At 34.4% G+C, this 24284-nt stretch overlaps 2 protein-coding genes across 7 annotated transcripts in view; both read left to right on the top strand.

The window, feature by feature from the left end:
- Nucleotides 1-24284, top strand: part of LOC136032754 (uncharacterized) — a 112139-nt gene that overhangs the window by 49116 nt on the left and 38739 nt on the right. For 3 of the 6 annotated variants that reach the window (XM_065713101.1, XM_065713097.1, XM_065713096.1), the window contains one exon: nucleotides 17057-17139. The exons of 2 other annotated variants lie outside the window; for them this stretch is intronic. Coding sequence is in view for 3 of the 4 variants with exons in the window: in XM_065713097.1 (XP_065569169.1) it covers nucleotides 17057-17139 (83 nt within the window). In the remaining variant the exon portion in view is untranslated. Of the gene's footprint in view, nucleotides 1-9997; nucleotides 10224-17056; nucleotides 17140-24284 lie in introns of those variants that run through there. One more of the 6 variants, XM_065713098.1, reaches the window with a different exon arrangement.
- Nucleotides 7356-9798, top strand: LOC136032756 (mucin-2-like). The gene has a single exon (XM_065713103.1). It carries the CDS (start codon nucleotides 7540-7542, stop codon nucleotides 9367-9369), a length of 1830 nt encoding a protein of 609 aa, XP_065569175.1. The 5' UTR covers nucleotides 7356-7539; the 3' UTR covers nucleotides 9370-9798.

Here is a 24284-nt window from a genome sequence, read left to right as displayed (position 1 = left end):
ATTTAAAATTAGCATTAAAATGCGATTCGTTTGATGTATGTATTAGTATCAAAATTCCATTTTTTAGAGTTTTGGTTACTATTGAGCCGGGTCGCTCCTTACTACAGTTCGTTACCACGAACTGTTTTAGAAGGAACAAACGATTTTTCGACCAAGTTTTAGCTGAAATACTTACAAACAACAATATGAATAACGAAACTGATCATATGTACTCCATTGCAAACATACTCGTGTTTTATTTACAAATCCCTTAATGTCTTCCACCTTCTACTTTTAGTCTTCCTTTTTGTTCCCTTTTTTACTTGCGTATTAAAAAGAAGATAAAGAATATGGCATTAGACTTTACAGTCCCTACCAGCGGTGTTTATCTCCGTTTCTTGGCCCTTCAGTTAGGAAGTGCTATGGGGGCTGGGGGCTAACCATCCTGTGCTTTCACACACCCTTCCTATTTACCTTCCCCATATTTCTCCAGGTACCCATTTAGAGCTGGGTTGACTCTGGCTGAGCGTACAGAGTCAAGCCACTGACCCCCGTCCCAAACTAAATAATTGGGTACACTAGGATTTGAACCATCGCCCTCTCGAGGGCGAGACTTACTTGCGTATTACTTGCGCATCTTTACTTGCGCATTAGTCCAATATAAATACGGATTTGACCCGGTTATTTAAACAACAGAACTGTTTTTGGCACCAAAATGGTGGCCCCCTTTTTCAACTTAAAAAGCAGAAAATGGGAGAAATCTTGAATTTAAACTTCTTTAATATTTTCTGGATTGAAAGGTTATTATCCTATCATTTCGAGTCCGGGGATTCCAAAAGAGATATCAAAATTGTGTAATTCTATTTCCACTACCTCATTTCCACCCAAGCATGGTTAGAGGGGGAGTAAAAATTAGAATATTAATTTATGCAGCATTTGCTCGCACCAACATGGTCAGAAAAACTTGCTTAATACCATATCTAAAATTGACTAAAATTGACCCTCTTTTTCAGTTTAAAAAGCAGAAAAGGGGAGAAATCCTAAATTTCAACTTACAGCAATATTTTCTGAACTGAAAGTTTATTTCCTATTATTTCGAGTCCAGGGATTCTGAAATTGATATCAAAATTATATAATTGTATGCCCACTACCCCATTTCCACCCAAGCAAGGTCTGGCAACATTTGCTGAATTGAATGATCGTTTCCTGTTAATTCAAGTCTGGGAGACCGACAAAAATATCAGAAGTGGAAATAGGTGGAAGTACCCTATTTCCACCTTAGGGGAGCTCACAAGGAGTAAAAATACTATTTGTGGTATTTTAGTAATATAAACAATTGGAAAATATGAAGAAATGGCATACTAATTGATAGAATTGTTAGATTCTGATTTCATTTTCCGCCTCTCCAGACTAAAATTAATAGGAAACGACTTTTCAATCCAGAAAATGTTGCTGGAACTTAAATTCGAGGTTCCCCTCTTCCTTTCCTCCGTCTTTCCCCTAAAAGGGGCATTTCTACTCGGCCAATTTGGTCAATTTCTGATATGGTATTAAGCAAATTTTTTTGTACATTTTGGTGCCAAATATATTTCTGTTGCTCAAATGCTGAGGATTGGCTTTTTTTTTCGTAGTTTTCCAGCCTTAGTTTTTCATAGTCTTCCAGCCGTAATTTGGCCCTTCAACTTCGTAGTTTTCCATTTTTGGATTGGTTGGATTGCTTGTTACCTATGACGTAGTTTATCATGTGTTTTCTGGGATTAGCAGGCATAAATCATACGATCACTGTACCAAAAAGTAACCAAACAAACCAAAAAGTAAGCCCCAACCTTTAAATAGCGAGCTAGAAATAAGCCAAACAATGTTAGTAGTATAGTAATTGCCAATTCTGCCTCACCTAGATAACCCCATCAATTTAAATTATTTTCAGTCCATTTTACATCATTTTAACATCAATTATTGCACATTTATAATATTCTCTATTTGCACATTCAAAATAAAACAAGAGCTAAGAGCTCATATGGCACTTGTGACGAGGCGAGAAGAGCTAAGAGCCAAGAGATCATATGGTATGAGCTCTAACAAAATTCTATGAATCAATAGATTGATTTAAAACGGAAAATAAGAGGCTTAATGCCGGTCAAGATTTAAAATAAGAGCTCTGAGTCACAAAGTCCTTCTAAATATAAAAATTCATTAAGATCCGATCACCCGCTCGTAAGTTATAAATACCTAATTTTTTCTAATTTTTCCTCTCCCTTTTGCCCCCCAGATGGTCGAATCTGGGAAAACGACTTTATCAAGTCAAATTGTGCAGCTCCCTGACACGCCTACCAATTTTCATCGCCCTAGCACGTCCAGAAGCACCGAACTCGCCAAATCGATGAACCCCTCCCCCCAACTCCCCCAAAGAGAGCAAATCCAGTACGATTCTGTCAATCACGTATCAAGGACATTTGTTTATTCTATCCACCAAGCTTCATCCCGATTCCTACACTCCAAGTGTTTTTCCAAGATTTCCCCCTCCAAATCCCCACAATGTCAAAAGATCTGGTCGGGATTTGAAATAAGAGCTCTGAGACATGAATTCATTCTAAAAATCAAATTTCATTACGATCCGATCATCTATTCGTAAGATATAAATACTCCAATTTTCATGTTTTCCAAGAATTCCGTTTCCCCCCTCCAACTCCCCCGAATGTCACAGGATCTGGTCGGAATTTGAAATTAGAACTTCAAAGCACAAGATCCTTCTAAATATCAAATTTCATTAAGATCTGGTCACCCTTTCGTAAGTTACAAATACCTCAATTTTCAAAATTACCCCCCCCCCCCCTTTTCCACCAAAGAGAGCAGATCCGGTCCAGTTATGTCAGTCACGTATCTTAGACAGGTTTCTATTCTTCCCATCCAGTTTCATCCTGATCTTAACGCTTTAAGTATTTTCTAAGATTTCCGGTCCCCCCAACTGAAACCCCCCCCAATTACGCTTGATCCGGTTGAGATTTAAAATAAGATATCGGAGTTACGAGGTCCTTTTAAATATGAAGTTTCATGAAGATCCGATCACTCCTTTGTAAGTTAAAAATACCTCATTTTTCTTATTTTTCAGAATTACCCCCCCCCCCCCCGCAATTGAGCAGATCCGTTCCAATTATGTAAATCACGTATGCAAGACTTCTGCTTATTTTTCCAACCAAGTTTCATCCAAATCCCTCCAATCTAAGCGTTTCCCATCATTTTAGGTCTCCCCACCCCAAACTTCCCCAAATGTCACCAGATCCGGTCAGGATTTAAAATAAGAGCTTTGAGACACGATATCCTTCTAAAAATCAAATTTCACGGAGATCCAATCACCCGTTCGTAAGTTAAAAATACCTCATTTTTTCTAATTTTTTAGAATTAACTCCCCCCCCCAACTACCCCAAAGAGAGCGGATCCGTTCTGGTCATGTCAATCATGTATCTAGGACTCGTGTTTTTTTTCCACCAAGTTTCATCCCGATCCCTCCACTCGTTGGAGGTGTTCTCCAATTTTTAGGTTTCTCCCTCCCAACTCCCCTCCCCCCAATGTCATCAGATCCGGTCGGGTTTAAAATAAGAGCTCTGAGCCACGATATCCTTCTAAATATGAAATTTTATTGAGATCCGATCACCCGTTCGTAAGTTAAAAATACCTCTTTTTTTTCAGAAATACCCCCCCTCCCAACTACCCAAAAGAGAGCGGATCCGTTCCGTTTATGTCAATCATCTATCTAGGACTTGTGTTTATTTTTCCCACCATGTTTCATCCCGATCCCTCCACACTAAGTGTTTTCCAAGTTTTAGGTTTCCCCCTCCCAACTCCCCGCTCCCATCACCAGATCCGGTCGGGATTTAAAATAAGAGCTCTAAGACACGATATCCTTCTAAACATCAAATTTCATTGAGATCCGATCACCCGTTCGTAAGTTGAAAATACCTCGTTTTTCTAATTTTTAAGAATTACTCCCCCCCCCCCAACTACCCCAAAGAGAGCAAATCAGTTCCGATTATGTCAATCATGTATCTGGGACTTGCGCTTATTTTTCCCATCAAGTTTCATCCCGATCCCTCTACTCTAAGTGTTTTCCAAGATTTTAGGTTTCCCCCCTCCAACTCCCCCCAATGTCATCAGACCCAGTCGGGATTTAAAATAAGAGCTCTGAGACACAATATCATTCTAAACATCAAATTTCATTAAGATCCAATCACCCGCTCATAAGTTAAAAATACTTCATTTTTTCTATTTTTTCCGAATTAACTGGCCCCTACTCCCCCCCCCCCCCAGATGGACAAATCGGGAAAACGACTATTTCTAATTTAATCTGGTCCGGTCCCTGATACGCTTGCCAAATTTCATCGTCCTAGCTTACCTGGAAGTGCCTAAAGTAGCAAAACCGGGACCGACAGACAGACTGACAGACCGACAGAATTGGCGACTGCTATATGTCACTTGGTTAATACAAAGTGCCATAAACATGTACATGGAAATCAAATTTGGCGTCAATTTTATATTTTTCACAATGCGAATACGGGTTCTAGATCCTACCTAGATCACCCCATTTTTCATTGAGTTTACCACACCATTTTAAATAAGGGTTCCGGACATTTTCAAAATATCCTATTACGAACTTTAAGATCAAAACATGTCTTGTAAAATGAAAATTTAATTAATTTGTGAAATATGAGTTTAATTATGTTGTATTTCTTCCTATACGACCGATAAAATGTGATAATTTAATATTTAGTGGATAGTTCGGTATTAATATCTAAAGAATTTCTATCATCTTTATGTTTTCTTTTAATAACCTTTAAAATCGTACATTTATCTAATTTTTCTCATTTTTTTTCAAGACCAGCTGCTTTGGAATTAAAACGCTTAGGTGTACATAAGCCAACCATTTCATCTTTAAAATGAATTATGACAACGAGTTTCTTTCCATTTATAGTTGTAACGCATTTCATTCCTGTAACCGTGTACTCCATCCCAGTGTCTATATCATCTTTCCTAAAAGTTCAATTATATTTATTTACCATTACCATTTCGCTTAAACCTTCCTCCATTTATTAGGTGCCAAATCTTTCCAAATCGAAAAGAATTTTTCTTTTAATTACATATTATTAGCTTTTGATTTACTTTTCACCTCTTTAGAAGTAAAACATCCTACCAAGTGAAGCTCATAATAATAATAATAATAATAATAATAATAATAATAATAATAATAATAATAATAATAATAATAATAATAATAATAATAATAATAATAATAATAATAATAATTTATTCCAGAAAAAGCCCGTGGGCCATAGGAAATATACAAACAAAAAACAAACAACAAATTAACTAAATTAAATTAATACTATTTAAAGAAAACGCTCACGATGTGTAGCTGCAATCCTGACAAACCTTGCTATCCTTTTAATACTCAGGAAATTTGTCTCTTTCATTCTATCTACCATCCATATCTCATTCAATTTTTCTTTACCATACATCTCTCGCCTCCAATCATTCAATTCGACACATTCACACAAAACATGTATTAAACTTTCATCCTGAGATCCACACATAGGACAAGCAATAGATTCTACCTTCTCCCCCTTTCTCCCTTGATACTTCTTTTCTCCCCAATCAAAATCCGTTTCCCCTCCAATCCAAATAAGCCTTCAAATCCTCTCTACATAACCCAGCCTTCCAAAATACCTCCTCCCCCAACTACCCTTACTCTGTCTATACAATTTTAGCGACCCTGAACGATCCAGACTTGCCCACCATATCTGTATTTCCTGGTTCTTCAACCTCTCTTGTACCTCCCTTATTACTATTTCCTCCATACCCATAATCCCCATAGTCACTAATGGAGTTGGTGAACGTCGTCAAAACAAGCAATTTCGGCATAAACATAACAATCCTTGTAGGCTATGACGTTATTTACGTTTCTTGAATTGCAAAGGTAAATATTGCTGCTTGTCGTATGCATGAGAACTGTATAAGTTCCAAGTCATCTGGAAAACAAACAATCGACACATCGGAGACACATATTTTTATACCAATAAAATGCTACTGCGCTGACTAAAATAATTTACACGGCGGATATTAGGATGATTTATTTGGCTTATTAATAAAATCAAAAGGTTCTCAGAAATCTGCTAATTTTTTTCTACCAGCATACTTTTAGCCCAATTTCAAATGGCAAAAATAATTGATAAGATTGAAAATTATGAATTACAAATGCCGTTCCCAGTACCGAGAAATTTTAATTGTGCATAATTAAACAATATTATGCTATTTTGGCGTAAAAGTAGTAATCCTTGTAGGCTATGACGTTTTTACGTTTCTTGAAATGCAAAGATAAGTATTGCTGCTTGTCCTACGCATGAATATAGTGTAAGTTCCAAGTCATCTGGAAAACAAACAATCGACACATCGGATACACATAGCCTTATACTAATAAAATATTATTGTGTAATAACATAAATAAGTTAAATAAGCTAAATGAATAGGATAAATAAGCTAATTAAGCTAAATAACTTAGATAAATAAGTTAAATGGCGGATATTAGGATAATTTATTTGGCTTATTAATAAAATCATAAGATTGTCAGAAATCTGCCAATTGTTTTCAACCAGTACATTTTTAGCCGAATTTTAAATCGCAAAAATAATTTATAAAGATTGAAAATTATGAATGATAAATGTCATTTCAAGAACTGAGTTTGTGCATAATTAAAACAATACTATGCAATTTCACCATAAAATTTGAGATCCTTGTAGGCTGTGACGTTATTTACGTTTCTTGAAATAAAAAGATAAGTAATGCAGCTTTTCGCATATTTAATGTAGCATTTTTTTGCACACTATAAGTTCCGATTGATCCAGAAAACATACAATTGATACATTGGAGATACATCGCTTCAATAGAAGGCAGATATTAAGATGCTTTTTCGGCATATTATCAATATTAAAAGTTTTTTGATATCTGCTCATTGCTAACTACCAATACAATAATAGCTGAATTTTAAATGGTAAAAATAATTAATAAGATTGGAAATTATGTGTCATTAACGTTAATTCCAGAGCTGATAAATTTTTGCGCATAGCTAAAATAAAATTATACGATTTTGGCATAAATCTAGCAATCCTTAAATGCTAGTACGTCATTTGCGTTCCTTGGAATACATATGAAATATATGATCTCTATAATTACATATGTTATTTATGTCTCTTGAAATATGAAGATAATTAATGTGGCTCGTTGTATAAGGTGTCTTGCATTCTTGAATAGGCTCTAACTTCGAAGCCGTCCAGGAAACAAACAATTATAGAGACCCATCGCTTTATACTAGTGATACGTTAATAGGTTGACTATAAATAATGTAGTTGGCGGATACTAAGAGGCTTTGTTTGGCTTATTAATAATACCATAATGTTTCCTGAAAACCGCTCTTTGTCTTCTATCAGTAAAACATTATCAGCACTTTAAATGGCAAATATAATTGATAAAACTGGAAATTATGAATGTTTGTCATAATCGTCATTTGCAGACATGAAAAAAACTTGCATAACTAGAATGAAAAATCTTGATAAATTTAAGTACATTACGTTACTTTATTTTCTTGTCGATTCTGTTACTAGTTTAAAAAGAACGGGGCTTACAAAACTGCAAGGAATTGCATACCAACAATGTAAATCTTGTGAAACTTGCAGCGATTCAAGGAAAACATGGTTTCTTTGTGATATCAATAGGAATTGCTTTTGTTTTATAACAGAAAAGAAACTTAAAAGTTGGGACGAGGCTTCAGCATATTGTGAAAGGAATCCACAAGGTACAAGACTCTCTGTGCTGTATGAGCCATCTCTCCATGATGCACTTTTAAAAGTTCTGAGAAAACATCACATTGAAAGGTCTTGGATTGGGCTTTCAATCAAGGAGTCTAAAGACACATATGATACTGTGCCTTATTATATGTGGGAAGATCAAACGCTTTTCCAGAAGGAACAGTTATACCATCGATTTAATGATGATAGAGAGCTTGCACTAAGAAGATCTCGTCCTAGGAAATGTGTTTTTATTAAAAGCAATGGGAAATATTACTCGGATGACTGTTTTGTTCCTCGACCCTTCAGCTGCATTGTCCCAATCGGTTCTCATTATTCCATCAAATCATACTTGTTACAAGTTACGGCACGAGAACTAGCCTCGACAACCCCACAACCAGCAACCACGACCAAACCCCCAAGACAAACTGTTACAACAACTAAACAAACGACTACTATGAGGCCAGCTGTAAAGCCCACAACCATGACAGCAGCTAGAGAACCTACCACCACAGCCAAGACAGCTGCTACAACAACAACTAAAAAGCCATTGACGCCTACAAAGACTACAGTAACAACTACGACACAGCCAACTACAGCAACTACTAGAGCTCCAAAAAAAACCACTACAACAAAAACTACTAGAAAACCAACCACAGCAGCCAAGACAGTTATTACAACAACAACTAAAAAAGCATCGACACCTACAAAGACAATGCTAACAACTACAATACGACAAACTACATCAACTGCTAGAGCTCCAAAAAAACCCACTACGACAAAAACTACTAGAAAATCAACCATCACAGCCAAGACAGCTATTATAACAACAACTAAGAAACCATCGACACGTACAAAGACTATAATAACTACAATACAACCAACTACAGCAACTACTAGAGCTCCAAAACAAACCACTACGACAAAAACTACTAGAAAACCAACCACCACAGCCAAGACAGCTATTACAACAACAACTAAAAAACCATCGACACCTACAAAGACTATATTAACAACAACGATACGACCAACTATAACAACTACTAGAGCTCTAAAACAAACAACCACCACAAAATCTCTGAAGCCAACTATCAGATTAGCCGAAAAATCAACTTCTACGACCGCGAACGTCAGACCGAGTACCACGACGACAACTAGAAAACCATCCACCCGTAAAAAAACAGCAACTGCGACAAAAACTAAAAAGTCAACTCCATTTGCAGATACTATTGCTACTAAAATTGAAAGACCAACCACTACACCCACGACCCCATTTGCTAAAACCACAAATACAAAGCCAAAAACAAAGAGTACAATCACTAGTGTCAGACCTAAAATGGACCTAATAGACGTCAACAAAGTAATAAAATACGAAGATGAAGCACTTATTCCAATAGAAGATGAAACTATCAAGAAAGATTTTTTTACAAAAGATAAGATAGAAAACTACTGGAATCAATCAATCTTAGCAATGATAGGAGTGTGTGCATTTGCTGTGATTGCCATAATTGGAGTGGGGTGGAAGGGTGGTGTTGCTGCTGCATCAACATCTGAATAAGTAAAGTTAGTTAAAAGCATGTGTGAATCCAAGCAAATTCACCGGTCATATTCAAATTGGCTACCTGCATGACCGTAATTACTATTGATGGTAATTACCAACAGTGGTAACCTAGCTTACCAGGAGATATGAAAAAGACGCCACCCTGACTTAAGACACCCTGACTTAAATTATAATGGAATATAAGCCTTGTAGGAAAACCAATCCAAAATGTTTAGCAAACCGTCAGCAACCTTCAAAAAAATACAGAATGTTTCTTTTTTTAGAAGGACTCCTTCAAGACCAATCCATCTTCTCTAAACTCGACCGCTATTTGTGGAACCGACATTAAGATCAGTATGAAGACAAAAATTGCGTCTATAAAGTTCTGTTCTCTTCTATGCCGTTGACACTTAACCGCTAAAAGCGTTTCATCTTCATGGTATAAAAGTCTTTTACAATCACTGTTTATGAGAAATCCAGAGGATTCGACATTCCGACAGGATGTCAAATGCTGATGTGCGTCACCGCTAGTGCAATATCGAGTCCACAGCCATGATTGTAAAACAAAGAAGATTGTGTTTGAATGGCCATGTCCTAAGAAGACCCAATGACTGCTGCATCAAGCAAGTACTTCTAGCTGCTCCTTTGCCAGATTAGCTCAGAAGTCCCGGTGGTCAATTGAAGAATTGGTTGGCAACTGGATAACAAACTAAATACCATTGGGGAATTTCAAAAGTTTGGCAGAAAGTGGAAGATCTGCTGGCTCCAGTTTGCTGAAGAGCTGGCACAAGATTGCAACAATGGGAGGCAACCATACGAAGTCTTTTAGATGTCGAGTGAACTGTCCTCCTCTAGTCTCGCAGCAACTACAAGTAAGTAGGTATAGGGCTTATGAGGAATCAGCATTAATTATAGATTTTGTAGTTGTACGTGTTGTAATCAAGATATCGTTTTAGAATTTTGGTTTCTATTGACAAGGGCCACTTTCCTTGCAGGCCTTTTGACTCCAAGATGTTTGATCCAATGTTTTCTTAAATGTGAAGGAGTGTTATTGCTCCTCCTTTCAATACACATTTTTATATTAATCAGGAAAATGAGACGAAAACAAGAAATTTCCTCAGAACACTTGTATCAGACATAATTTCAAAATACAACTAATTCAAGATAAAAAAACAAAAACAAAAACAAGTGGACAACATTACAAAGTCATTATGTCATAATAATGACATTTCAGTGTCTTTAGTAGAGTTACTGCTTGATTTATTTTAAATACTTGTAACTTTGTTCGATGAAGAACATATTAAATTGTATTAAACATATAAAATGCAAATCAATCATGAGTATTAATGCTTCGAATCAACTACGCTTCAGTTTACTAAGCAAAAATGAAATTATAATTCCTTCACATCTTTTAGGCCAAAAATGTTTCATCCCGTCGTTCTTTGTTGATGAAATTGAAGGAATCTTGTCTTATGTTGCTATATTAGGTTTAGTGAATCTATGACCTCGTGTAACTGGCTATATAAACAATATCGCGGCCGGGCCCAAGCATGGCACGCGGCAGGCTTCTATATATTGATTCTCATTGTCCCTTGTGTTCTAACCATAGACAGTGCTGGGTCCCGGTGGCTTTGACACCGGTCCTCGCGGGCCCCATCATGGCACGCGGCAGGCTTCTATGTATGGATTCTCATTGTCCTTTGTGTTCTTACCACAGACAGTGCTGGGTCCAGGCGGCTTTGCCACCGGTCCCCGCGGGCCCCAGCATGGCACACGGCAGGCTTCTATATATGGATTCTCATTGTCCCGGCAACGCTATGTCATTTTTGGATTGAATTGATGACGTAAATTGGTTTAGTTTTCTGTTTTAAGGTTTTGAATTGCTTTAATCCATTGTCAAAATATATAGAAATATTTGTGCAGTCACTAGTTTTTTACATTTTAAGCAATTTAACAATTATTTCTTTTTGACGTATATTGAAACTTTGACAAATTTTCTTTGAGCAGTAAGCATTCTAAACTTCAACAATTTCTACTAAACTTCAAACTTTTGGTTTTCTGTTTTGAGGTTTTCAAGTTGCTTTAATCCATTGTCAAAATATATTGAAATATTTGTGCAATCACCAGTTTATTACATTTTAAGCAATTTAATAAAATTTAAAAAGAGCCTCAATTTTTTGAGCTCGTGTAACGGTTATAACAGTAATAACGTGTAACGGTAAAGATAGTGTAACGGACAGACACCACATTTTTAAATATATAGACTAGACTTCAAACTTTTGGTTTTCTGTTTGAAGGATAGAAAATATATATATATTTAATGTGTTTGTGCTGTTGCATTGGTGATTTCTCTTTTCGTTATATATATGTATATATATATATATATATATATATATATATATATATATATATATATATATATATATATATATATATATATATATATATATATATATATATATATATATATATATATATATATATATATATATATATATATACTTTTAAACGTGGTGGAATGTGCCATCAGAATGGATTTCAAGGGAATTGACGCCTCACGGGACAGCAAAAAGAGTGAAGTTTAGATTAGATTGGGATGGAAGTGACAACTGTGTTTGACTCAGGTATCTTGATGCTGCAATGGGTTAATAACAATAGTATTTGTGTAGCCTTTGCTCACGATCTTTGGATATCTCAGAGTTTTCAATAGATGGCAATTGAACCTCCGTTGGGACAAAAAGTTTCAGAAAAAGTTTTCAGCTATTTAAAGAGAGCGCTAGAAAATTTTGTTTCTGTTTGAAACTATCTCTTGAGTTTCTTGAAATGTTGCCCCCTTCTCCTCCCCCCCCCAAAAAAAACAATAGAACATATTCCTAATATTCGTTCTTAGAAAAATATTCATAATTATATATTTTTGTAAATAAGAGCATGAAACCTCTAAAATAGGTTCTATATTGTGTTCAGTGGTATGGATTAATTTTGATTAAGATTAATTAAAAAAAAATTCCAAAACAGAAGTTTTTCAAAGAAAAGTAAAGACCATATTAAACTTACGAAAAAAATAATTAAAGAAAAAACGGGTTTAATTTCTTATAAAGCAGTGACAACAAAATAAAATAAAAACTACACTTTAGCTAACAAAAAATAAAAATACTCCGAATATTTCGGCCCCACTTCCGGGAGCCTTTCTCAACGGAAAAAAAAACAACAAAAAAGGAGAAAATTACAACAATTTAAGACTATTTTTAAGACATTATAAAAATGCCACGACAACTAAACCAACATAAAAAATATAAACAATCAAATATATAAGAAACAAAACTCACATTTTAAAACTCACTTTCACATGTGGCAGAGGAAAGTACCAATATAAACAATTACTTCAGTTTTTCTAAAGGTACAGTCAGTTGCGGGAGTGTTTGTTTTAAAATGTGAGTTTTTGTTTCTTATATATTTGATTGTTTATATTTTTTATGTTGGTTTAGTTGTCGTGGCATTTTTATAATGTCTTAAAAATAGTCTTAAATTGTTGTAATTTTCTCCTTTTTTGTTGTTTTTTTTTTCCGTTGAGAAAGGCTCCCGGAAGTGGGGCCGAAATATTCGGAGTATTTTTATATTTTGTTAGCTAAAGTGTAGTTTTTATTTTATTTTGTTGTCACTGCTTTATAAGAAATTAAACCTGTTTTTTCTTAAATTATTTTTTTCGTAAATGGAAAAGCAGCGTGGTCTAAGAAATTATTTATATTAAACTCACAATCAGCAGATACAAATACCTGTTAAAACTCAAACTATAAATGACCAGAAATTACTATTAAAGAATAAATAAGAACCCAAAACGAAGAGAAATTAAATAAACAATCATAGCAAACAAACATACAATAGGTACTAATATAAGTGAATAAATAAATCTTAAAACGAATATGCAAAAAAAGTCGAATATGTAAATTAAGCTAGAAACAAACGAAAATCATTACAAACAAGAGTTTGGGTTTTGCTTCCTTCTCTCAGTGTAAAAGTCTAAAACCTACTGTGTCATTGGCGCTTTACTAGAAACGAATAATATTACAAATGTTTCCTTTTGTCAAATTTAGTTTCGCTACAAACAAGAGTTTGGATACTGCCCCGTTCATTAACTGTAAAAATCTAAGGCATACTCTGTCATTGGTGCCTCATAAAATAATTTATATTACAAATATTTTCTTTGCTAGTTATTACAGCATTGAAAATGAAAACACAAATTACAGCGAAATAAAATCTCGAACTGATTATCTTTCAAGAATTGATATCAACTTTATATAAACATTGATATCATTATATATTAAATATTAAGTTTGATTTTATTTGTACTTTCCAAGACTGTTCACGACACATATAGTTTTCAGTTAAGCGTTAATGACGCAGTAGATTGACGCAGTGGGGCTTCAAACCTGGAAGCACATTTATTTGGCCTTTGAACTATTTTGAATAAAATAGCTATCTTAAAATTTTGACCGGAAGCCCTTTGGGAAAGTGGGGCGTGGGCTAATGGCCCATTGATCATTTCTGACTCTTAAAAAAAGAACTAAAAATTTAAATTTCGAATCAAGTGAGCCTCCTCCAAAGTTATTACGACCACCCCGTCCATACAAAATTATATTCTAGTAATGAGCAACTTACAAAATTTACAATCCTTTCCCTGGGGGCTACGGAGGATTTCTCAGCCCCTAAGTTATAGTAATTTGAAGATAGGACTGTTTTGAACAAAATGGCAATTTCAAAAATTTTATAAGATGCCTTTTGGGGAAAAGCACAGGGGGGGGGGGGGCTTTAATTTTTAATTATTTTCGATTCTTAAAAAGGAAACAATAAATTTTGATTTCCGATCGAACGAACTTCCTTCAAAGTTTATACAACCACGCATTCCATAGAAGCTTTATATGTTAACTTTGGGCTGCTAGCATAGCGTACATGCCTTTCCCATAGAACTAGGGGGAGGGTTCAAACTCAGAAACATAGCTATCTGACATTCGGACGCTAACTCAAAATATTGATCGAAAGCATTTAGAAAATGAAGGTGGGGGGGGGAGTTTGCCTACCGTCTTAGTGCTCTTGAATTAAAAAAATGGAGATAGAACTTTTAATTTAAATCGAATGGGGCTCTTCCAGAGTCTATAAGATTATCCCTTCGATAAAAAATCTTATATATGAGCAATGGACAGCTTGCATAATTACAGCCCTTACCCTGGGGCAGTGAGAGGTTTTGTCGAAACCCGAAGAATAATTATTTTAATTACTTCAGCTCTTGACTATTTCGGACATAAAAGCCACTTCAAAATTTTAATTGGATACGTTTTGGGAAAAGAGGGTGTGTAAAGATGGTGGGGGCATAATGCCCTCCAATCACGCTTAAATCATACAAAGGGAACTGGAACGTCGTATTTCCAATTGAATGGGTCCCCTCCGAAGTTTATAACACCACCCCTTGCATATGAAATGCCTCTGGAGGGAACAAATTGGAGCCTTTTGGCCTTGGGGTTGATAGGGGGAAGCTAGTTGGCATCGGATCACTTTTGACTCTGAAAAAGGGAGCAAGAAATTTCAATTTCTAATCATTGGAGTCTCCCCTGAAGTTTATACGACCACCTTTGCCCCTGTGGCATAAGTGACAACCCTTCCCCCAGGTTTCGGGGAAGAGGCAAGTGGACCCCGTAGATTTGTCATCTGATCGTGGGAATATTAAAAAAAATGGCTATCTCAAAATTTTGATCGGATGTATTTGGGGAAAAGAGCGGGGAGGATATATGCCCACCGATCACTTTTGATGACTCTTAAAAAGATAAATAGAAATTTAAACTTCCAATCAAATGAGCAATCCCTCGTGTTTATACGGCTACCACTTACAAAAAAAGTTATCTACCCCAGAGGCATAACTCACAACACTTCTCTGGTCTCTAGGGGGCTTTGTTGAGCCCTGAGATTTTGTTATTTGATCTTTAAACTATTTTGAACAATATGACGACCTCAAAACTTTGATTGGATGCATTTGGGGAAAAAGGGGCCTTGTGTGGGGGCAGTTGCCCTCTGATCACTTTTGACTCTTAGAAAGGCCACTAGAAATTCTGATTTACAATCGGATGAGCCTCTTCCAAAGTTTATAATACCATCCCTTCCATAATAACCTTATACGCCACCAGGGCATAATTTACATCTTGCCCCCTGATTTTGGTGGGCTGTGATATCCCCAAAGTCTTTGTCATATGATATTTGTCCTATTTTGTACAAAATGGCTTTAAAACATTCAAGCAGAGGTGTTTGGGGAAAAGAGTTTTGGCAGGGTGGGGGACCAGCTGTAATCAGATCACTTTTGATCCTAGAAAAGAGAATTAACCCACACAGCCCCCAGGAGATGGGCTGTAAGTTATACAAGTTGCCCATTGTTCCTAGAAAATTTGATCCTAGAGAGATATTTCAATTTCTAATCATGTGGGTCCCATCCGAGGTTTATATGCCCAATTCTTCCATAAAAACTTTATATCCCCCAGAGCATGAGTTACAACTTTTCCCCCGAGATCTAGGGAGGGTGTTGACTCCAAGGATTTTATTATGTGATTGTTGGACTATTTCAAACAAACTAGCAATTTCACAATTTTGATCGGATGCATTCGTGGAAAAGAGAGTGTGTGTGTGTGGGTGGGGGGGGGGTAGATGCCCTCCGATCCCTTCCGGCTCACAAAAAGGTAACTAGAACTTTCAATTTCCAATCAAATGAGCCACCTATGAAGCTTATAAGACCTTCCCTTACATAAGAATCCTATATGCCTTCAGGGCATGACTTAAAACACTTGCCCCCAGGCTTTAAAGGTTTGTGTTGACTTCAAAGTTTTTATTATCTGATTTTGAACTATTTTTGACAAAATGGCTATCTCAAAATTGTTATCGGATGTATTTGGGGAAAAATCACTTGTCTTCTTTCGGTCATTACACGATTGTTATCATTTGATATATTATCAAGATTTATTTTTATCTTATTTTTATTTTAAATACAGATTCTTATTTCCTTTTTAGTTTAAATGAATCCTTACAATTCCAAAACTATTCTGGAAACATCTTCCGTTTCTAGCTTGCTGGCTTTTGCATAGTTTTCAATCTGCACAAAAAAGAGTACAAATACTTCATATATTCAAAAATCACAAATTTAGGGTGTTTAAATATACTGATGCTGAAAAAGCTCCCAGTAACCATCTCGAAACTTGCGCTGTTTTCTTTCTTTGATTGAGACAGAGAAGCAAGTGCTTTCGGTTCCTTTCAGTTTTACACGAAAGCAGTTGATACTAGGAAACCGCCTGTAAAGAGTTATCGAACCTCCAAGATATGTGAAAATTATGGAATTTTAGAGTATTTTGAGAATGCTAGAGTACACCAAAAATTGGAATACTGCCAATCAAAATTGAAATACTAGATATGTTGTGGGTTCTTTTCTTCTCTGTATGGCTGAAAGTTAGTGATGGAAATTTGCGAATACTAGCTGCATTCTCCGATGATAATTATCAAAATATGGTTAAAACTTATAACAAGGTAACAACTGTAATTGATACAGATGAGGAAAACAGTAGATTAATAAGTGCTGACTTTCTAAGTCTTCCTAAAAATAACACTGACGTGGTGAATATGATTTGTAAGAGTTTGGAAATACACCAGCCTGATATATTTTTACTTTTCTCATCAGAACATCTTACATTGGCTGAAACACTTGGAAATAGGCTGGATATACCTGTGGTTATAGCTGATTATTCTAGGATAGACTACAAAGTAAGTAGTTTTTCCATCAAAAAGCTGTAGTAAAGCTCAGTTAGAGGCTCTAAAGCAACGGTAGGGGTGTAAATTCACGAAAATGTGGGGAAATATGCACTTTTCAAAATATAAGGGGGAAATCTAGTCGTTTTCCAGTACATACAATAATATGAGTCACATTTTTACGATGATTTTAAATATATAAGTTTTATCAAATTTAGTCTTACTCATCATAAGTTACAAGCCTGAGAAAATTTGCCTTATTTTCGGAAAAAGGGGAGAACATCCCTTTAAAAGCCATAGAATCTTAAGGAAAATCACACCACCAAATTTAGCGTATCAGAGAACCCTACTGTAGAAGTTTCAAGCGCCTTTCTGCAAAATTACTGAATTTTGTATTTTTTGCCAGAAGAAAGATCACGGATGCGTGTTTATTTGTATTTTGTTTTTTTGTTGTTTTTTTCCCCAGGGGTGATCGTATCGATCCAGTGGCCCTAGAATGTCGTGAGAGGGCTCGTTATAACAGAAGTTACAAGCTCTACTACCATTTTTAAATGATCCAAAAAACACGATTTCAACTAGGCCCCCTCCCACGCTCATTTTTCCCCAATGTCATTGGATCAAAATTTCAAGATAGCCATTTTGTTCAGCATATTCAAAAAACTTGATAACTATGTCTTTGAGGACGACTTAATTCCTCACAGTCCCCGGAGGAGGGGCTGCAAGTTATGATCTTTGCCCATTGTATATACATATATATAGTGGTTATTGGGAAGTATCAAGACGTTTTCACGGGGGGATTTTTCTGGTGGTGGGGAGAGGGTTACGTGAGAGTATCTTTCCATGGAGGAATTTATCATGGGGGAAGAGGATTTCCATAAAGGGGGGGGGGCTGGATTCTCCTGCAATATTTAAAAACTAAAATTGAGAAATTAAATATGAAGATACGTTTTTTCAACTGCAAGTAAGGAGCAACATTAAAACTTAAAACGAAGAGAAATTTTTATGTATATGAGGGGGTTCGTCTCCTCATCAATATCTCATTCTTTACGCTAAAGTATTTTTAGCGCAAAAGAGCTATTTATTCTAATTAAACGGCCTTTGTGCTTCATGGGTCATTCTTAAAGAATTGGAACAAAATTTGAACTTTAGTGTAAAGGGTGAGGTATTGACGAGGGGGCTAACCCCTCATATATGTAATAAAAATATACAAATATAAATGTTTATTGCTTAAGTTAATTTGTAATTTACGTATATTTATTACTAATGAAAAACGTTCTTAAAATAAAATTTAGAAGTTCTAGTGCACTTTTTAAGTAACTAAAAAAATTGGAGGGCAACTAAGCCCCCTCTCCCACCCCTTTTTTCCAAAATCGTCCGATCAAAACTTTGAGAAAGCCATTTAACCAAAAAAGTGAAATTTATATGCAGATTTCGTTTTAATTATTCATGTACGGTGAGTCAAAATCAAAACCTGCATTAATTTAAAAACATTCAGAAATTAAATAGAAAAAAAACAAATTTTTTCAACTGAAAGTAAGGAGCAACATTAAAACTTAGAACAAACAGAATTTTTTACGCATATGAGGGGTTTCGTCCCCTCCTCAATACCTCGCTCTTTACGCTAAAGTATTTTATAATATAGTTTTTTTCATTCTAATTAAACGGCTTTTGTGATTCAGGGGTCATTCTTAAAGAATCGGAACACAATAAAACTATGGTGTAGAGAGCTAGTTATTGACGGGGGGCAAACCCCCTTATATACGTAATAAAAATATACGAATATAGAAATTTGTTGCGTAAGTTTATGATGTTAATTAAGTATATTTATTGCTAATAAAGACATTCATAAATAAAATGAGAAGTTCTAGTGGCCTTTTTAAATGACCAAAAAAAGGGCAACTAGGCCCCCTCTCCCGCCCCTTTTTTTCTCGAAACCGTCCGATAAACACTTTGAGAAAGCCATTTAGCCAAAAAGATTAAAATTAACATGCAAATTTCGTTTTAATTATTCATATACGTCGAGCCAAAATCAAAACCTGTATTAATTCAAAACCGTTCAGAAATAAAATAGAAAAAACAAGTTTTTTTTTAACTGAAAGTAAGGAGCAAGATTAAAACTTAAAACAAACAAAAATAAGTCTGTATATGAAAGGGGCAGTCCCCTCATCAATATCCCACTCTGTACGCTAAAGTTTGACTCTTTCTCACAACTCAACTATTTTTAAAACAATAAAACACTTTTGAACATGACTGTTTGTGGTCGATTCTTTTCGAGTAGCTTTGTGTAAATTGAAGCTGTTTAACTTTGGAAAATAGAATATTAGCGTATCTATAGATCTTCGGGGCTTGCTGAAAATTCAGCACTTTGTTCAAAAGTAAAACAGTTCAAAATAGGGATGATACCTTTTTATTGACAGTGAAATATAAAATTATTTAACTGGATATTTCGAACACATATACAGTGTTCATCATCAGCAGTAAAACTCTGCTGATGATGTTTTACTGCTGATGATGAACACTGTATATGTGTTCGAAATATCCAGTTAAATAATTTTATGTTTCACTGTCAATAAAAAGGTATCATCCCTATTTTGAACTGTTTTACTTTCGTCATGGAAAGGCAGTTTGGTCTTCGAAGTTATCTACACTTTGTTCATTTGAGGAATGAGGTATGGGTGCTTTCTGTTGACTTTTTTTCGCTGTTTGAGTCAAGTGTTGAATGTTCTTCTTGATAATTCGGACTTCTTTCAATACGACTGTGGACTGTATATACTTCCTGTATGCTCGAGTCACCTGGTTCACAGTATTTCATGAGTACTTCCAACTGTCTAGGGTGCTTACATAGTACATCTTGCACAGGGAGGCTCAAGAATGACTTTCGGTTCTCGGGCACACATAAATCCAACTAATTGTTATCTCAGAAACGTTAGGATAGCTATATAGAATGCTTTCAACCATTTTGATAACACCACTTCCTATTTCGTTAGCTCCATGACCTGCAGTTGTTTCAGGTTGCGCTACACAGTACTCTTTTATGCATTCCCAGAAGTCCGTTGATAAGAGAATACCCCGGTCAAGTTACAGGTTGCAATATTTTGTTTTAAAAAAATGATAAAGTATTACCGCGAGGAAGCACAAACACATTTTCAAGGTCAAAGCACAAAACATCGAGGAACTATTAGCCCTATCCTTTTATCTCTCCTCTTTAGTCTCAGCCCTGCTAATGGTATGTCGTTTAACACTCTTCATTTTGGGTTCTTACAGCTAAATTCCATGCTTTTTGCAATACAATACATTTCTCTTCATAATAATAATAATAATAATAATAATAATCATAATCTATTTCAGAAAAAGCCCGTGTGCCATAGGAAATTTACATAACAAAATCCAAACAGCAAATTAACTAAATTGAATTAATAATATTTAAAAAAAACACTCCCAATGTCCGCATTAGTCCTTGATTTAAAGAAAACGCATATATGTCACATAAGTCCTTTTTGGGCTTATGGAAGCCCACATTGTAATTTTGGTTTAAATTATTCCTGTGAATTCTAGAAGATACTGAAGTATTCCCTTCGTCACTAGATACTTCTAAATAAGTTTATACAATTTAGAAACATTCAAAGTTATATATAAATATTCTTTCATTGAGTCTGATCTGGGGTAGTGAGACTAAATTTTTGGAAAGGTATCAATATACTTTTTTACTGTGTTAGCGTCTTCTTCCTTTGTTTTTGTCTAGGCGTGCCTATATCAGTTGTCCTGCTATCCTTCTGAGAATAGTATGTTCGTTGTTTGGGAATATCAAGAGTTGTAGGAAAATAATTTGTACAAACTCTTCTTGTAATAATAATATATTATTATTCCTGTCTTTCCTGTACAATTCTTTTCTTTCCTGTCTCGGTCTTCTTTCTTTTCTTTCCTTTCTTCTTTTCTTTTCTTTCCTGTCTTCCTGTATAATGCTTTCCTGTCTTTCCTGTCTCTTCTTTCCTGCATAATAATATCTCCAGGAAACTTTTCTTCGAGTTTCTGCCTTTGCGTTCCGTTGCTTTTTATCAAACTTCACAGTTTTCAAGTAGGACATTTTCCTCTCTTGTGCATCGAGTTTCCAGAAGTCCTCATAAATTTCTTTTCTCACATAATGACTGATAAAGCATTTACATAAGAGCTTACACAAACTTTCCTTCACTCTCCTTTCCTACCAAAAACTTTCTCTGATTGTGGATTAACAAATGTCTTTCTTTTGCTTATAGCCTTTTGCCTTTTGTTACTAACCCACTGTGTGGGGTCTGATGTTGCTTTTTCAGTTTCATCTTCTTCTGTATTGAGGTTTCAGTCTCCAGTTCATTCCAGTATATATATATATATAATATATATATGTATATATATATATATATATATATATATATATATATATATACATATATATATACATATATATATATATAATATATATATATATATATATATATATATATATATATATATATATATATATATATATATATATATATATACTAGCTGTTGGGGTGGCGCTTCGCGCCACCCCAACACCTAGTTGGTGGGGGCGCTTCACGCCCCCCCAAGCCCCCCCGCGCGCGTAAGTCGTTACGCGCCATATTAGTTACGCGCCATTGTAGTTGTGTCCCTATGTCCCACCTGTGAATATAGATAGATATATATATATATATATATATATATATATATATATATATATATATATATATATATATATATATATATATATATATGTTTTTAACTACGTAAAACTTGCGAATATACAACATTCTTTGCTGTCCCATTGTCTGTGCATATAAATAGATTTTCAGGTTTACCGACTCTTGAACATGCAACATATAATGGTCCATGGGAAAACAATCCGTATTCAGATCTATACCTCATGATTCTAATGATTGCCCTTGAGCTTTGTTGATGGTGATTGCTAATCGACCATTCCCTGAGTCGCCATCGTCATTTATATATCCCCCTGTGCACCCCGGCGTCCCCTTTGTAGTTATGTCCCTGTGTCCCGGTCGTCATTTATATTCCCTGTGTCCCGGTCGTCATTTGTGTCCCGGTGTTCCAGTCTGTGATTTCTCTTTGAGTGTCCCGGGCGTCATTTATATTCCTTGTGTCCCGGTGTCCCGGTCGTCATTTATATCCCCCTGTGCCCCCCGGCGTCCCCATTGTAGTTGTGTCCCTGTGTCCCGGTCGTCATTTATATTCCCTGTGTCCCGGTCGTCATTTGTATCCCGGTGTCCCGGTCTGTATATACATTCGTTTTTTAGTTTTGTTTTTCTCCTTTATTTTTTTCCTTTTTTCTTTTTTTTCTTTTTTAGTTTATTTAGATTTTTAGATTTTTTAGTTTTTTTATTAGTTTTTAGTTTTTTTGTAGTTTTTACCATTTTTTTAGTTTTTTTAGTTTTTTTTTTTTTACTTATGTCCTGGTCGTCATTTATACTCCCTGTGTCCCGGTCGTCATTTGTGTCTCGGTGCTTTGTTGATTGCTAATTTATATTATATTTATATTTATATTTTTTATATTTATTAATATTTTTTTAGTTTTCTTTTTCTCTTATTTTTCAGTTTTTTCCTTTTTTTTAGTTTTTTCTTTTTTAGTTTTTAGTTTTTTTTTGTTTTTTACCTTTTTTTAGTTTTTTTAGTTTTTTTAGTTTTTTAGCTTTTTTAGTTTTTTTATTAGTTTTTAGTTTTTTTTTAGTTTTTGCCTTTTTTTAGTTTTTTCAGTTTTTTTTAGTTTTTAGTTTTTTACCTTTTTTTAGTTTTTTTTAGTTTTTTAGCTTTTTTAGTTTTTTTTCTTTTTAGTTTTTTTTTGTAGTTTTTACCTTTTTTAGTTTTTTTTCTTCTTTTGTATTAGTGTGAAATAATTCAGACGTCATATGCGGACAAACACGACGTCACTCGACAGACAGACAGACAGACATAACCCACAAACAACTTATTTTTATATATATTTATTTCATATTTTTTTAGTTTTCTTTTTCTCTTTTATTTTTCAGTTTTTTCCTTTTTTTTAGTTTTTTTCTTTTTTAGTTTTTAGTTTTTTTTAGTTTTTTACCTTTTTTTAGTTTTTTTTAGTTTTTTTAGTTTTTTAGCTTTTTTAGTTTTTTTATTAGTTTTTATTTTTTTTGTAGTTTTTGCCTTTTTTTATTTTTTTCAGTTTTTTTTTAGTTATTAGATTTTTACATTTTTTTTTAGTTTTTTTTAGTTTTTTAGCTTTTTTAGTTTTTTTTTCTTTTTAGTTTTTTTTGTAGTTTTTACCTTTTTTAGTTTTTTTCTTCTTTTGTATTAGTGTGAAATAATTCAGACGTCATATGCGGACAAACATGACGTCACCTGATCCACACACAGATCCACACACAGACAACTTATTTTTATATATATACTAGCTGTTGGGGTGGCGCTTCGCGCCACCCCAACACCTAGTTGGTGGGGGCGATTCGCGTACCCCCCCAAGCCACCCCGCGCGCGTAAGTCGTTACGCGCCATATTAGTTACGCGCCATTGTAGTTGTGTCCCTATGTCCCACCTGTGAATATATATATATATATATATATATATATATATATATATATATATATATATATATATATATATATATATATATATATATATATGTTTTTAACTACGTAAAACATATATATATATATATATATATATATATATATATATATATATATATTCAGTTTTTTCCTTTTTTTTAGTTTTTTCTTTTTTAGTTTTTAGTTTTTTTTTTGTTTTTTACCTTTTTTTTAGTTTTTTTAGTTTTTTTAGTTTTTTAGCTTTTTTAGTTTTTTTATTAGTTTTTAGTTTTTTTGTAGTTTTTGCCTTTTTTTAGTTTTTTCAGTTTTTTTTAGTTTTTAGTTTTTTACCTTTTTTAGTTTTTTTTAGTTTTTTAGCTTTTTTAGTTTTTTTTCTTTTTAGTTTTTTTTTGTAGTTTTTACCTTTTTTAGTTTTTTTTCTTCTTTTGTATTAGTGTGAAATAATTCAGACGTCATATGCGGACAAACACGACGTCACTCGACAGACAGACAGACAGACATAACCCACAAACAACTTATTTTTATATATATTTATTCATATTTTTTTAGTTTTCTTTTTCTCTTTTATTTTTCAGTTTTTTCCTTTTTTTTTAGTTTTTT

Source organism: Artemia franciscana, chromosome 11 (genome assembly GCF_032884065.1).
Source record: "Artemia franciscana chromosome 11, ASM3288406v1, whole genome shotgun sequence".
In the NCBI taxonomy this organism is placed as follows: domain Eukaryota; kingdom Metazoa; phylum Arthropoda; class Branchiopoda; order Anostraca; family Artemiidae; genus Artemia; species Artemia franciscana.
This window is presented reverse-complemented; position numbering and strand designations above follow the sequence as displayed.